General features: G+C 36.3%; 1 protein-coding gene across 2 annotated transcripts in view; it reads left to right on the top strand.

Annotated features, from left to right (window-relative positions):
* The window catches only part of AFF4 (ALF transcription elongation factor 4), a 77,098-nt gene that overhangs the window by 24,487 nt on the left and 35,388 nt on the right, over window positions 1-17,223 (top strand). For both annotated transcript variants that reach the window (XM_081134222.1, XM_081134221.1), the window contains 4 exons: window positions 200-326; window positions 2,432-3,226; window positions 4,741-4,785; window positions 8,502-8,588. In XM_081134222.1, coding sequence (XP_080990348.1) covers window positions 204-326; window positions 2,432-3,226; window positions 4,741-4,785; window positions 8,502-8,588 — 1,050 coding nt within the window. In that variant the 5' untranslated portion in view covers window positions 200-203. The remainder of the gene's footprint in view (window positions 1-199; window positions 327-2,431; window positions 3,227-4,740; window positions 4,786-8,501; window positions 8,589-17,223) is intronic.

Consider the following 17,223-nt stretch of genomic DNA (forward strand, 5'->3'; position numbering starts at 1 on the left):
TTGATAAGGTTAAGTGTTTCAATGGGGTGGTATTAATTGATAAAACCATTTCCAAAACCCAGCTTCAGCACTAATGCCTGTTATTGCTTGGAAGTCAAAAGGGAATATCCGTTTGAAGCATTAAACTGACAAAATCAGTACAGAACATTTAATTTTTCCTTTTCTTTATGTGATATAAAGATTGCATTTTTCTCCATAGCAACATGAACCGTGAAGACCGGAATGTGCTGCGTATGAAAGAACGGGAAAGGCGGAATCAGGAAATTCAGCAGGGTGAAGACGCCTTCCCACCTAGCTCTCCTCTCTTTGCTGAGCCATACAAAGTTGTAAGTTGTCCTCTGAATATTTCCCCTCAATACTATGATATTTTTGTTTTTAAAATGTTTAAACTTGAGTTTTAATATTAGAAAAGAGTTATGTATACTATTTCCTCTGAATGAAATGTACTTTGTTGAGGTACTTTTATTGGAGTATAACATGGGTACAGAAAAGTATACAAATTGTGTTATAGCTAAAAGAATTTTCACAACATGAACAACCTGATATAATTAGTACCTAGATCAAGAAATAGAGTATTACTAGGGCCCTAAAGTCATTGTCATTGCCCACCCCCCAATTGCTACCTATAATTTTGAAAATGTGATCTGGATTAGCTCAAACATTCATGTCTATATTCTTGGCTCTACTACTAACTCTGGGCAGGTATTTCACCTTTCTAAGCCTTAAATTAAGTTAAAATTTTGTCAATCAACCTTCATTGTCTGCTCTTTCTTAGGTTCTTTGGGTATAACATCAATCAAAGATGAATACAGTTCATAGATTCTTTTGTTTCTGCCTATTTTTGCTTTCTTGGTTAACTAAGTTTCAGTGACTTACTAGTATGTTTGAATAAATTTATCTTCAGTATCAATCTGTTTCTTTTGCTGTTATCACATATTAATTATCTGATTTTCTTTCTAATGTATTTAAAGCTTAATTAACAGTATCAGATTTAGATTAAAGCATGTTGTCAGAGGTGTTCAATAAATAGAACCAATTGCTATTTTTATAACTACCATTGTACTTGATTTGAGATTACATAAAACACTGAATGATATCACTTTGATTACTAATGTAGCTGTGGTAGCCACAAATGTCTCTAATATTTGATTTGGCTTTGTGTTTCATTTGAACTATTTTTACATTTTAAAGACTTATATTTTGTATAATAGCTATAATACAATGTATAGCAGCAGTATTGACCATTATTGGTATACAGTATGAGATTGAGAGTGTGTTAGACTTTTTTCTCATGAAATACAAATGTAACATATCCTGGCTTTACCTTTAAAACATTTGGTGTTTATGGAAACCAAATGAGATCTGTAAAAGCCATGTATTCAGAGCTTCTAAGGATTTTCTAATTAAAGACAGTTATACTGACATGATTTATATGAGCGTAACACAAAACCTGGGATTTGGGATTAGTGATTAAAATCATACTGCCATTTATTTTATAATTACACTGTAATGAATTGGATTTTATTTCTAATCTTTATGTTGTCTATAAATTGCTGTATATTTCTCTCTCTTAATAGGGATCAGACTGATTTTCAGATAATGTAAAGTCGTTACCGATTCATGCCAACCTCAAAATAAAATAGTGGTAGCTCAGTCTTGATTTCCTTTTTAATGTAATTGGTAAACTTTTTCTTCCATGTGTATGAATATGAAAGAGTCCTAAAGCTTGGAGACATCTTGAACTTTCTTATTATCCAAGAATAATTCTTGAAGTTTAAATTATGTACTGTTGACTTTAAATATTGGAGCATTCATTGGTCAGAATCAGTAATTAGGATTTAAAACTTATTTATTTATTCATTTAAATTAAATTTATTGGGGAGAATTTTAAACTTTTATCAGTAGATTTTCCATGCTTAATTTGTGGCTGGAACTTTTATTAACTTAATGAATCAAAGTGACAGAGGGATTAAAATTTTAAAAAAAACGGCTGGGTATAACTTGTTTCACTAAATTTTTGAATTATTAGGAATATAATGTTTTCCTAGACTGTCAGTGTATGAGTGTTGACTGATCTGCTGACCTGGAACTTAATTACGTAAAGGCGGATTACTTTTCCTGTTGTTTAAAAGATTTTCAGTCTGTTTCAGTATATTTATTGGTGAAATTTGTATTTTTTCCTTCCTGGAATCTATTATATATATATATATTTCTCAGTGTCCTATAGAATATTTGTGTTTTATCATGAATGTTTTTCACTTTCATGAATTTTTTCACCATAAAAATGACCTATCTGGAGTTTGCTTTGAGATGTTAACCTTAAAATATGAAGAAGGACCCTTTCCATTTGAAGTTTGGAAAGTCAGTTTTAGAAGCATCTTTTATTTCTAGTTATGCTAATTGTATAATTATATTTTACATTTTTTTGTAGACTAGCAAAGAAGATAAGCTATCAAGTCGTATTCAGAGTATGCTTGGAAACTACGATGAAATGAAGGATTTCATAGGAGACAGATCCATACCAAAGCTTGTTGCAATTCCCAAGCCTACAGTACCACCGTCAGCAGATGAAAAATCTAACCCAAATTTCTTTGAACAGAGACATGGGAGCTCTCATCAGAGTAGCAAATGGACTCCAGTAGGACCAGCACCCAGCACATCTCAGTCTCAGAAACGTTCCTCAGGCTTACAGAGTGGACACAGTAGCCAGCGGACCAGTGCAGGTGGCAGTGGTGGCAATAATAGTAGTAGCCAGAGGCATGACCGTGATTCATATAGCAGTAGTGGGAGCAGTAGCCGGAAAAAAGGCCAGCATGGATCAGAACACTCCAAATCACGCTCTTCCAGCCCGGGGAAACCCCAGGCTGTTTCTTCATTAAGCTCCAGTCATTCCAGGTCTCATGGGAATGATCACCATAGCAAGGAACATCAGCGTTCCAAATCACCTCGGGACCCTGATGCAAACTGGGATTCTCCTTCCCGTGTACCTTTTTCAAGTGGGCAGCACTCAAATCAGTCTTTCCCACCTTCATTGATGTCAAAGTCCAGTTCAATGTTACAGAAACCTACTGCCTATGTGCGGCCCATGGATGGACAGGAGTCCATGGAACCAAAGCTGTCCTCTGAGCACTACAGCAGCCAATCCCATGGCAGCAGCATGGCTGAATTGAAGCCCAGCAGCAAAGCACATCTCACCAAGCTGAAAATACCTTCCCAGCCACTGGATGTAAGTTACCCATTTAGAACTTTTGACATTGTGACTGTGTGAAGCAGTTTACCATGAAATTATTTTTGAACTTCAAGTGTCCATTTGTTTTAATAGTAAGAAATGTAAAAGTTTAAAGGAGGACTTGTGATTGACTCCCAAGTGGTGCATAGAGCTGCTCACTTCCCCTCTTGGGCAGTAGAGAAAATGTCATTCACTGTTTCAAACAATAAAATGATGAGTCGGTTATAGAATAAAAGTATGATATATGAGTATGTTAGATTTCCTCCTTTTGATCTATGAATATCTTAGATTTCCTCATGCCCAGGTGGCCCAGCGTTTTCCCATACACCAAAAGGTTGCGAGTTTGATCCCCGCTCGGGGCTCAAAGATCTCCCTCACATCGATGTTTCTTACATTGATGTTTCTCTCTCTTTTTCTCTCTCATCCCCTCCTCCCTCCCTTGCCCCCCTCCTCTTCCTAAATTCAATAAACATATCCTCAGGTGAGGTTAAAAAAAAAAATTAAAGGTAATGGTAGTAGCTGAAAATCACAGCTCATAGCTTAAAACATTTGTGGGGGGTGGTCGGTGTCAGGTATAGGTAAAACGCTTTTTCAAGAACATTTGAAAATCTTTTCTTTGGCCCTGAGAAACTCATTGTTCATGGCATTTGTCATCTAATTACTCCTCTGAAGAGAAGAAAGTGGTAATTTATTCTTTCTTCAAACATCATGATCCTTAGAATTAGACTTGAGTTCAAACTCCCGCTTTTTAATTCCTGTTTGTGCCTTAAAATAAACAACTTCCACATTTAAGAAAGGCTATGTAAAATGTCCATCATGTTCCAGACAAGTAATTTTTCAATAATACTGGTTTTATTCTGTTTGTTAGTTTATGTGAAATGATGTACCTCAATGTCATGTTTTTGGTGTTTTTTGTTTGTTTGTTCATTTTTTGGTTAATTCTCATCCAAGGATATTCTTTCCATTGATTTTTTTTAGAGAGAATGGGGGGGGGAGATAGAGACATCGATATGAGAGAGACACATCGATTGGTTGCCTCCCTCGTGTGCCTCAACGGGCTGGGGATCCAAACTGCATCCGAGGTACGTGCCCTTGACTGGAACTGAACCTGAGACCCTTCAGTCAATGGACCAACGCTCTAACCACCAGCTAGGCCTCATGGGTTTTTTGCGTATAAATTTTTAAATATTTTGATAAGCTGCTTATCTGAATAAATACATTTAAAAATTATTTCTAGTCTAAGTATAGGAAAGATATTTTAAAGCTTTTGAAAAATATAAAGTTTTAAAATCATGTACAGTTTGGTGATTAAAATTCTTTTAGTTTTTGAAAAATTTGTATTTAAGAAAATTAGTTCAAAGATTCTAATTAGTGTTCTGATGTGGAGTGGTGGGATCATAAGTACTTCTTTAAACTGAGGTTTGTTTCTAATAATTTTCTTGAATTTGTGCAACAAATGATAAAAATCTAATAATAACTTCAAATCTAATATGTGTTTCTTCTTTCTTAAGGCATCTGCTTCTGGTGATGTGAGCTGTGTAGATGAAATTCTTAAAGTAAGTTGTGTGTTTTCTTTTTAATAGGTTCAACTCTCTTATTTAATTATGCTCTGCCACTCTCTTACCTTCTTTCCCCTCTATTTCACAAAGGATCTGAAGCAACAGATTGCTCACATGTATAACTTGATTATGTCCATCAAAAATAATTGACTATTTATTATGCTGATAGTCATACTTACGTTCTAAATCACTTGGTTTGTTTACTTTTCTATTTAAAGAGCAGTTTTTGTTTTTAAGTAAAACAAATTTCAGTCTTAACTGTTTCCCTTAAAAAGAGGAAGGAACCAAATATAACTGTACTTTCTCAGGTTTCTCTGTTAATAATTTGAAGTGCTAAAAAACTCAGTAGTTACAGTCAAACATTGAAAATAGCTTGCTTTGTAATTCATCTGCACTACTGATCAAATTCTACACTGAAAGACCTCCTCTGAATAATGCATATTTTGAGTGTTTAATGGAATATGTTTAAAGTTGATACATGACCAAAAAGTATATTCCTCCATTGAGAAAAGAAAAAGAGGAAGTCCAGTGATATATCTCAGTATCATGGTATATTTTGTATATAAATTTTCAAATTTTTTGACCAGCTGCTCACTTGCATAATTACATTTAAAAATTATTTCTAATCTAAGTGTAAGAAATATATTTTAAAGATTTTGAAAAATATAAAATCTTTTATATTCTGCTTTTGACTCAATAGAGAAAAACCATCAGAAACATATTACTAGGACTTTTTGGAAAAGCTCCTAAATTTTTATGTCTGCACTTGGCATTTCGTTATGGATGCTTTGGAAAGACTACTTGCACTGGCTAAGACTACTTGCACTGGCTGCGTTTGCTTTACTCTCCCCTCCTCTCCTTTGGCCCACTATAACCTCTCTTTTACCTCTGCCACTCCATGGAATCTGTTCTGTAACGTTATTGGAGACTTTATTTGAATACTCTGCTCTTTCTGCTGTTTTAAAGAATTTTTATTTTTTCCTCTGGAAACATTCTTCCTTTCATGACTGTTGATATGCTTCTTTGTTTTTATTTACCAGCCATCTTTCTTGTCTTTCATTCTCTGCCTTTGGGGAACCTTGTGTCTTCTCTTATCTTTTAAATATGGGTGCATTTTCTAGCCACCTCTTTTTGCTCTTTTAGTTGCTCTTTTCTCCTTTTTTTTTTTTTTTCTTTATCAGACAGCTGTTCAGTCCTTCTCTTCTGCCTTGGTCTCCTTTGGGTTTTGGTTTATGTCTCTTAGTTGTTTTTTTAACTGGCTCTCCATTTGGATTTCTCCCTGCTGCTTCAGATTCAACATGACTAAATTTATCAGATTTCCTTCCATTAGTAGTACCACCATTCTCCCATGCTTATAAGTGTAGAATTCTAATTATCTGTCATTTCTTTCTTTCATGTTCTACTTTATCACAGAACTACTTGTAGACTTTGAAAATTCCTTGTAATAGTCATTCATGCCTTTATTTCCGTTTCTGTCATCTTGGGCTTCAGTAATTGCAGTGTACAGTCCTCACTCTGCGTTTCTGCCTTTCAGTCTCCCTGCTCATTTGTCTTCCATATTGCTACCAGGTTCAACATTCCAGACCTTCCACAGGCCAGTCCTAACCTCTCCCACTACTGATTAACCAAACTGGTTTCCCTAATTCATATACTTTCTCGCTCTTTTACCTTTTTTTAAAAAAACTTCCATGAAATGTGTTTCTCCTTCTTCTTGAGTTACATATAAATTCTGTTTTTTCTTAGAATCCTAATGCAATTATTCTTCCCCCTGTATTAGACTGTCAGAGACCATAGTGATAAATTCTTTCCTTTGATTTTTCAGTATTCATTTTTCAGTTGCCATGTATATAAAAAGTCTAAGGAAGCATATATCTTTTCCCCAAATCCTCAAAAATGCATGGCATTCTAATACCTAGAAGAAATCTTAAATTTTCTTATATTTAATTATTTCTTTGATGTTACTGAAAATTTATTCTGAATGTATATATACAGCGTGGCATATAGCCTTGAGAGTAATAAGTGCTCAGTCATTTGATGATGGAGAGTTAAGTAGATTTTCTGTTGAGGGTATTTTGGTATTTGAGGTGTAAAATGCCAACACTGAAAACCTGGGGTATATGGTTTTCTGTTTTCTTTTCCCTTCCCTGTGTGCAGTGGGCAAGGAATTTCAGGTCTGAATTCCCTTCATGTTTTCTTGACATTTGTAGTCATACTGTTTCTAGGAGAGACTTAAAGAAAAAAAATTCTAATCTAAAAGCAATATGTATTTACTGTAAAAAGAAAGAGATTCGTTAATTCAAGTCTTACTAATTGAACACCTACTATGTGTCAAGCACTGGGGATATAGTGGTGATAATAATGACACTCTTGCACCCTTTGAGCTGACATTGTAGAGCAGGATTTAGGAAATCAACTATTATTTCAGTAAGTGAAATGCCATTAAATAAAGCATTGTAAGAAGATAAAGAGCAATTATAGTGCAGGTGGCTGTTCCAGAGTTTCAAGTAGTAAAAACTGTATTAAATGCCCTTGTCTTTGCCCCTTCTGTCATTCTATTGCCCAAAGGTAACTGTCTTCCAGAGATTTTTTTTCATATATAAACATTTACTAGGACATAGACTATGATTTGTGTTTGTCATTTAATATACTGTGGACATCATTTCATAACAGTATTTAAATTTCTCATTTTACTGTCTGCTTGGTGTTCCATTATATGGATGTCTGATAGTTTAATTATTCCTGTGTTATTTAACATATAGGTTGATTCCATTTTTTAAGTGTGAGCTGCTTGAACATGTATCTTTACACAACTGTGTGGGTATAAGCTGTAAGGTAAATTTCTAAAAGTTATAAAACCTTTACTATACTTTTTCTGTATACTTGATTGTTTACTTTGAGCTAAATGCCAGAATAAAACACTCCCTCCTTATTCCAAGTCTGATACCTCTCTCCCCTCTACTCCCGTAGTATGCACATTGTGATCTTAACCAAACCTCCACTTGGACATAGTTGGCATATGATTAGACAGAAGGCCTGATTGAATAAAATCAGACTTACGGCCTTACTTGTCTGTCTTCCTGCTCATGTGCTTTTAATACCTCTCTTCTGATTTTTTCTGACCAAAATTTCCTATCAGTGAATAGGCTCTGTGGCCAAACATCCCAGGATGAAATTCTGTGTTCATTACTTACTAGGTGTGTTACCTTGAATAAATAACTTAACCTCTGTGCTTCAGTTTCATCCTACGTAGACTCAGGATAATAATGGTTATCTACCTCATAATGTCATTGTGAGCACTATGTGAGTAATAGACATGTAAAACAGCATGGTATCTGGCTCATTACAGGTACACAATAAATGTTAGCTGCTTTTATTATTATTCCCCTGCTCCCACTCCCACAGCAAGCTCTTCCTTAGTAGCATTTTACTATGTGCCTTGTATTTGATTACAAGCTGATTTCTGTAACTATTCACAGGTTTTATCATCTTAACTCTAAGCTCCTTGAAGCCAGAGAGTGTATATTATTTATTTTCCTATTACCTGCCCCATAGTGCCTTGCACACATCGTGCCTAATTGGTACTTGTTGATTAAATATGTATACTTTTGGAGGAGCAATCGTGAAACCAGCATTTATAATACAAATCTGGTTTTTAGCTGTGTAATTTTTATCCTTGACCTGGTTGAAAACAAACTGTAATAATTACATTTCAGGAGATGACGCATTCATGGCCTCCCCCTCTAACGGCTATTCACACACCATGCAAAACAGAACCTTCCAAATTTCCTTTTCCAACTAAGGTAAGTAAATAAAACGTATCTTTGATACTATAAGAAAAATCTAAATGGCTTGACTAAAATCATATGAATTCATAATTGTCTTGCCATTCCCATTCTAGCGGGAGACAGACAGTAAATGAGAATAAGTAGATAAATTCAGCTAGTGATAATTGCTATGAAGAAATAAAATCAGATAGTGGAATCAAGAGTGATTTAAATTCAGAGGTACTTGAAAAGCTTTGAAGGCAACATGTAGAAGAGACTTTTAAGTTTGTTGCAAACTATTATGGTATTCTAGGCGGTATTCTAGGTGGTAAGGTCTTCTCAAACTGTTGTTTGAGAAACTCCTTTTCATAGGATATAAAAACCATATTTATGTCATATGGAAAAAGGTTTCTCAGACAAAAATTCCAAGCTCAACTAAAATCAGCAGATTTTTAAAATATTAACTTATACAAATTATACAAGAATACATTCTCTTTGTGTAGTTTGGTCAGGACTTCTAATAATAGCCTTCCTCAGTTCTGCCGCTTCATCTCATTTGAGCTCCTTTCATATATAACTTTGTAAGAATTTTCATTTGTATTTACATGCATATTATGTAATCATTACATGTAAGCATTTTCTCATTATTTATATACAGATTTATTGTTTTGTAGTCTTAGTCAGCAATAGGTCTTCAAGACCTTTTCTTGTTATTATACATATATATTATCTATAGATTATAAGTAGATAATATATTACATATAGAGGTATTTAATTTTTTAAAATTGCAACCATAGTATAAATGTATCTTATTATTTAGCCATTTCCCTTTGGTATTTAAGTTGTTGCCAAGTTTTCATTTCTGTAAACATTTCTTTAGTGGATATCTTTGTTCATTCCTTCTAGTGTGCATGCAAGTTTCTTTTGGGTAAAAAGCAAGAAGTAGAATTACTGAGTATTGAAAGTATATGCTTAATATATACTCTCAAATTCCCCCCGAAGTGGTTGTACCAGTGAGTGCTCCCACTTGTGTTCCCTATTTTTCCTCACATGCACACCCCTATTTGTTATTTTAACCACCATTCTTTTGGGTGAAAAATGGCATTCCATTTCCTGGATTGCTAGTAAAGTTCATCATCTTTACATGTTTGTTATCCATTTGATTTCTGTATGGATGAATTTTCCCACATCCTCTACCCTTTGGGTTGCATCTTTCACCTGTGAGTTTTAGGAGAATTTCTTGTTTTGCTCTATGTTTTGTTTGAATTGTGGATTCTGGTATTTTTATTTTTTTAAAAAATATGTCTTTATTGATGTCAGAGAGGGAGAGAGAGAGAAACATCAGTGATGAGAAGAGTCATTGCTCGGCTGCCTCCTGCACGCCCCCGACCAAGGATCGAGCGCGAACCCGGGCATGTCCCCTACTGGGAATCGAACCTAGATCTCCTGGATCATAGGTAGATGCTCAATGGCTGAGCCATGCCGGCTGGGTGGATTCTAATATTTTCTTTTACTACATATTGCAGATATATTTCCCAGAGTCCTTTTAAGTTTTATGGTCTAGAAGGTTTTAATTTTGATGAATAATTGTATTTTCCTCTTTCTTGTATCTTTTGCTTCTTAATGTCTTGTTAAAGAAGACTATTCATTCCCTAGGATTATAAATCTATCCTCTTGTTTTTCTTTCAGTGTGATTGAAGTTTTGTTTTCTAAGTTTATATTTAGCCCAGTTTATTTTTGTGAATGATGTTACATAGAGATAAAACTTTCTGCCCATATGTGCGCCATACTACTCTTTTACTTTTTAAATCAATGTTCACAAATTAAAAACTGCACAGGTATTTAATGTACAGTCCGAATTTTGATAGATGTGTGCTCCTTTGTAACCACCACCCTAATCAAGAATGAGAACATTTCCATCACCCTCAAAAGGTCCCTTATGTTCTTTTGCAGTCCTCCTTACTCCCACCACTGGCCCCACACAATTGCTGATTTGTTTTACATCATAGATAAGTTTTGCTTTTTCTAGATTTTCATATAAATAGAATCCATTCAGTGTTTACTTCTTTTGCATATATGGTTACCCTCTTTTTAAAAATATATATATTTTTATTGATTTCAGAGAGAGGAAGGGAGGGAGGGAGAGAGAGAGAAACATCAATGATGGGGATCGAGCCCGCAACCTGGGCACTTGCCCTGACTGGAAATCAAACCTCCATCTCCTGGATCATAGGTCGACACTCAACCACTGAGCCATGCCAGCCAGGCTGGTTACCTTCTCTTTTTTTTTAATTTATTTATTTATTTTTTAAATATATCTTTATTGATTTCAGAGAGAGGAAAGGAGATGGAGAGAGAGATATAAGAACATCAATGATGAGAGTCATTGATTGGCTGCAGCCCGCAACCCGGGCATGTTCCCTGACTGGGATTCAAACCCCGATCTCCTGGATCCTAGGTCAACACTCAACCGCTGAGCCACACCCGGCTGGGCTGGTTACCTTCTTTTTGATCAGCATATACTTTTGGAATTCTTCTATGTTCTTGAATATATCAGTAATATGTTCCTTTTAATTTTTGAGTACCTTTTTATTTCTGTTGTACCAAAGTTTATTCATTCACTTGGTGAACATTTGAGTTGTTTCCAGATTTGGGCTAACAAGAAATTAAGTATAAACATTCATTTACAAGTCTTCCTATGGATAAATACTGGGTTGTATGGTAAAAAATAGAATTACTGGGTCATATGTTGAGTGCGTGTTAAATTAATACTAAACTGAAAACTATTTTTCAAAGTGATTGTATCACATTCCTTCTTCCCCCCACGCCCATCCCTAGCAGTGTATGATAGCTTTCGTTCTCCATACTTGCCTACATTTGGTATTGTCAGTCTATTTAGTTTTAGCCATTTTATTGGGCATGTAGAGATACCTCATTTTGATTTTATTTATTTATTTATTTATTTATTCATTTATTAGTTTTTAAATACATCTTTATTGATTTCAGAGAGAGGAAAGGAGAGGGAGAGAAAGATAGAAACATTAATGATGAGAAAGTCATTGATCGAGCCCGCAACCCGGGCATGTGCCCTGACCGGGAATCGAACCCTGATCGCCTGGATCTCAGGTCGATGCTCAACCGCTGAGCCACGCCCAGCCGGGCTTGATTTTAATTTGTATTTCCCTCATGACAAATGGTGTTGCACTTCGTTTCATGAGCAAATTAACCATTCTTTTTTTTTTTTGAAGTGTCAGTTCAAACCCATTGTCTTTTTTGTGTGTGTGTGGTGGTGGTGGTGGTGGTGGCAGGGTTAGGGGTGTTTGTAGTTTTCTTTTCTTACAATGTCTTTGGTTTTGGTGTCAGGGTAATACTGGCTTCCTCAATGGAGCAAGGAAGTGTTCCCTTATCTTTACTTTCAGAAATAGTTTTTGAATGTTAGTATTAATTCTTCCTTGAATGTTTAATGTAATTCAACCGTGAAACTGTCTGGACCTATAGAGTTCTTTATTAGAAGTTTGTAAATTACAAATTTAATTTCTTTGTTAGATAGCTATTGAAATTTTTAATCCCTTCTTGTGTGAATTTTGGTAATTATTTATTTTATATAAGTACTCAAATTTATTGCATAGATTTATATATAATATATACTTATTCCTTTAATGTCTATAGGAACTCTAGTGAAGTCCTTTTCCCTCTGATATTAGTGATTTGTATTTTTTCTCTGATCATTCTAGCTAGAGGTTTATTAGTTTTATCAATCATTTCCAAGAACCATCTTAGGTTTTCTGTTTTCTATTTCTTTTATTTTTGCTTTTATTGTGATTATTTTCTTCTTTCTACTTATTCTGGGTTTTATTTGTTTTTCTTCTAACTTCTTAAGGTGGAAACTTAGATCATAGATTGTAAACAATTCTTTTTATTTTTTTATTTTTTAAATATATATCTTTATTGATTTCAAAGAGAGGAAGGGAGAGGGAAAGAGAGATAGAAACATCAATGATGAGAGAGTCATTGATTGGCTGCCTCCTGCATGCCTCTGACTGGGGATCAAGCCCACAACCACGGGCATGTGCCCTGACTGGGAATCAAACCTTGATCTCCTGGATCCTAGGTTGATGCTCAACCGCTGAGCCACTCCCGGCCCGGCAACAATTCTTGTTTTAAGTATTTAAAACTACCAATTTCCCTCTAAGCCCTGCTTTAGTTGTATCTCACAAATTAGGGTATTTTCTGTGACTTTTTTGATCCATGGGTTATTCAGAAGTTTGTGGTTTTATTTTCAAATACTTAAGGATTTTCCGGATATCATTTTGTTTATTGATTTCTAATTTATGTTCTTTTCAAATAATACTACATGCTGTATAATTTCAGTCCTTTTAAATTTAAATGTTCATGGCCTAGTATATGATCTCTCTTGGTGATTGTTTCATGTGCAGTAGATACAATATGTTCTCTATATATATATCAGATCAAGTTGGTTGGGAGTAGTTAAGTAACCTATATTTTTACTGATTTTCTGTCTACTCTTTCAGTTACTGAGAGTGTGAACATCTGCATCTGTATTTACTGATCTGTTTCCGCTTTCAGTTTTGTCTGTTTTTATTTCGTGTATTTTGCAGCTTTGTCATTAGGTACATAACATTTAGAATTGCTGTGTCTTTCAGATGAATTGATCCCTTTTTTACATTATGAGATGTTCCTCTTTATATGTGGTATTAATGTTTGTTTTGATGTCTGTCTGATATTCAGGTCTACATTTATATTCATATAGACACTCTTGCTTTTTTAATTTTATCTCTTGTTTTATTTAATAGCTATGCCTCTTTTTTAATTGTAAAATTAAAGCTTTAGTTTATTAGAAGACTTTAAATATAAGTTCATAATTCTGGCTAATGCCTTCTCTTTCTTTTTTGAGGGTAGCAATTTTATTGAGATATAATACACATGCCATTCAGCTCATCCATTTAAAATATACAACTCACTGGTTTTTAGTAAATTCAGAGTTGTACAGCCATCAAAAAGAAACCCTGCTAAAAGTTAGCAGTTACCCTTCTCTATTCTCCAACCATTCCCCACCTCGCAGCCCTAGTCAACCACTAATCTTAATTTACATCTCTATAGAATTACCTATTCTGGGTATTTTATGCAAATAGTATCATATAATATACAGTCTTGTGATGGGATCTTTCACTTAGCATGATGTTTTCAAGGTTCATGTATGTTACAGCATGTATCAATACTTCATTCCTTTTTAACACTGACTATATTTTATTGTATGGATATGTCATATTTTGTTTATCTGTTCAGTTGATTGATGTTTGGGTTGTTTTCAGTTTTTGGCTATTAAGACAAAGCTGCTGTAAACATTAGTGAAGTGTTTATATAGATGTATATTTTCAATTCTCTTGTTTATTACCCAGGAGTGGAAATGCTAGGTCATATGGTAACTCTTTGTTTAATATATGAGGCACTGTCTGATGATTTTCCAAAGTGGCTGGTCCATTTTACATATCCCACCAGCAGCCTATGAGAGTTTGTTTGAATTTCTCCACACCCTGGACAGCTTGTTATTATCTTTCTTTTTGATTATAGCTATTTTAGTGGGTGTGAATTGGTATGTCATTGTGGGTTTTTAAAATTGTTTATTTTTATTTATTATTTATTTATTATTATTTTTTAAATTTATCTTTATTGTTGAAAGCACTACAGGTGTCCCATTTTTCCCCCCAATTGACCCCCTCCACCTCGCTCCCACCCCCTCCCCAGGCCTTCACCCCATTACTGTCTGTGTCCATGGGTTATGCATATATGCAAGTAACTTTGGTTAATCTCTTCCCACCCTCCACCCCCCTTCCCTCTTCCCTCTGAAGTATGATCATGTGTTGCATGTGTCAGTGTCTCTGGATACATTTAGTTTTTCAGATTCTTTTGTTCATTAGCAGCTTCTTAAAGAAGACCCTTCAACATTTCACATAGTACTGGTCTGGTGGTGATGAACTCCTTTAGCTTTTCCTTGTCTGAGAAGCTCTTTATCTGACCTTCAATTCTAAATGATAGCTTTGCTGGGTAGAGTAATCTTGGTTGTAGGTTCTTGCTTTTCATCACTTTGAATATTTCTTGCCACTCCCTTCTGGCCTGCAAGGTTTCTGTTGAGAAATCAGCTGACAGTCATATGGATGCTCCCTTGTAGGTAACTAATTGCTTTTCTCTTGCTGCTTTTAAGATTCTCTCTTTGTCTTTACCCTTTGGATTTTAATTATGATGTGTCTTGCTGTGGGCCTCTTTGGGTTCCTCTTGTTTGGGACCCTCTGTGCTTCCTGGACTTCTAAGTCTATTTCATTCCCCAGGTAGGGGAAGTTTTCTGTAATTATTTTTTCAAATAGATTTTCAATTTCTTGCTCTCTTTTTTCTCCTTCTGGGACCCCAATAATATGAATGTTGGGCCTTTTGAAGTTGTCCCAGAGACTCCTTATACTATCTTCATATTTTTGGATTCTTTTTTCTTTTTCCTTTTCTGGTTGGGTGTTTGGGTTTTTTTTGTGTTCCAAATTGCTGATTTGATTCTCAGCGTCCTCTACTGTTGATTTCCTGTATTTTGTTCTTCATTTCAGTTTGTGTAGCCTTCATTTCTGATAGGTACTTTATTAGGTCATCGATGGTCTCACTTATTTTCGTAATAGTCTCACTAATATCCTTGAGCATCCTTATAACCAAAATTCTGAACTCTGTGTCTGTTAGCTTGCTTGGATCTATTTCATTTAGTTCCTTCTCTAGAGATTTCTTCTGTTCTTTCCTTTGTGACATGTTTCTTTGCCTCCACATTTTGGCTGCTCCCAGGTGTTTGTTTCTATGTATTAGGTAGAGCTGCTATGTTTCCTGGAATTTGTAGAGTGGCTTTGTGTAGTAGGTGTCCTGTAGGGTCCAGTGGCTGAACCTCCCCAGTCACCTGAGCTGGACCTCCTAGGTGCACCCCTGTGTGGGCTGTTTGCACTGTCCTGTTGTAGTTGAGCCTTGATTGCTGTTGGTGTCACTGGGAGAAATTCACCCCCAGGCCAATCAGCTGTGAGGACCAGCTGCAACTCCAGCCAAAGAGCTGCTGTGCTGGAGACACCCCTATGGAGCAGGATTTACTTCAGTGGAGCTTTGATGTTCTCCAAGTGCGCCCCTTGAGTGTGTCAGTCATGGATGTGGTAGGGTTGTAATCCAGCATAGTCAAGTCCGACCCCCCGGTACACTGTCTCTGGGCCTCCTGGAAGGTGCAAAGTCAGCCTCTGCCTGTGACTTGCCCAGGGCTGCCCAGCATGAGCTACACAGCAAACCGTAGTTGGCTGCTACTTGTGCTGGGCTTGGAGGTGTCCAGGAGAGGCCAGCCTATGAACCAATGCAGGCTGCCACTAGTGCCAGCCCTGCGGCCACTTATCAAGCCATATTGGGCACGCTGCTGCTTGTTTGAGAGATTTTAGGAAAGTCCTAAGCATGAGGCTCTAGAGGCCACTTGCATAGAAAAGCCATTGAAATGGCCTGGATGAGCTTGCAGGTGGGGAGGGGCGGGGCCAAAGGCGTGAGTCAGGTGCTGGAGATTCAAATATGGTGCCTTCCTGCTGGCTCTGTGTGGGGAGAGCTCGCCAAAGGTGCAGTGGCCTCTGCCAGCTCTTCTGTCTGGGAGAAAGCTGCCCCTTCACCTCTCGCCCTGACTTCAGGCAAGTTAGTTCCTCTCCAAATGTCCCAGGTCCTTTCAAGCTGCTGCCCAGCTCTGGAGCTCAGATGGAGCGCCTCTGAGTGAGTCCATGTGTTGGCCCTTTAAGAGGAAAGCCTAGGACTCCCCCAACCTTTGTGTCCCGAAGTTAAGTCCCCACTGGTTTTTACAGCCTGAAGTTTTGGGGACTTTTCTTTACGGCCCTGGAGCTCTAGGTTGGGAGCCCAATGTGGGGCTGGGACCCCTCACTTCTCCAGTAAACCTCCACCGCGGAGATGTCCTTCCCGGGTTTAAACCTCAGCACCGGGTGTGGGCCCGAGGCAGAGTCTCTGGGATTCAGCCCTGATCTGCCCGTGTCTCTGCCCCTCCTACTGGTCTCAGTGCTTCTTAAATTCCCTGGTTGTAGGATTTTTGTTCAGCTAGATTTCAGGAGGTTCTGAGTGGTGGTGGTTCTGTATTTTAGTTGTAATTTTGATGTGGTTGTGGGAGGCGGCGGGTGCAGCTGTACCTCTGCCGCCATCTTGTTTCTCCCCCATCATTGTGGTTTTGATATTCATTTCTCTGATGGTTAATGATGCTGAGAATCTTTTCATGGGCTTATTGGCCTTTGTATATCTTATTTAGAGATATACCAATTCAGATATTTTTTAATTGGGTTGTCTTTTTATCATTAAGTTATAGGAATTCTTTATATATTTATATTTTATTTTATTTTTTCTTTATATATTTTAGAGTACAGTCCTGTATCATATGTATAATTTGCAAAAGTTTTCTCCCATGCTGTGGGATTTTTTTACTTTTTTGATGGCGATCATTAAAGCACAACATTTTTTAATTTTGATGAAGTCCAGTTTATTTTTTGTGGTTTGTGATTTTGGTGTCATTGTTTAAAAACTGTTGTATGATCCAGGGTAACAAATATTTACACCTATGTTTTTTTCTAAGAGTTTTATATTTTTAAATGTTACATTTAGA

Source organism: Miniopterus schreibersii (genome assembly GCF_964146895.1).
Source record: "Miniopterus schreibersii genome assembly, chromosome: 4".
In the NCBI taxonomy this organism is placed as follows: Eukaryota; Metazoa; Chordata; class Mammalia; order Chiroptera; family Miniopteridae; genus Miniopterus; species Miniopterus schreibersii.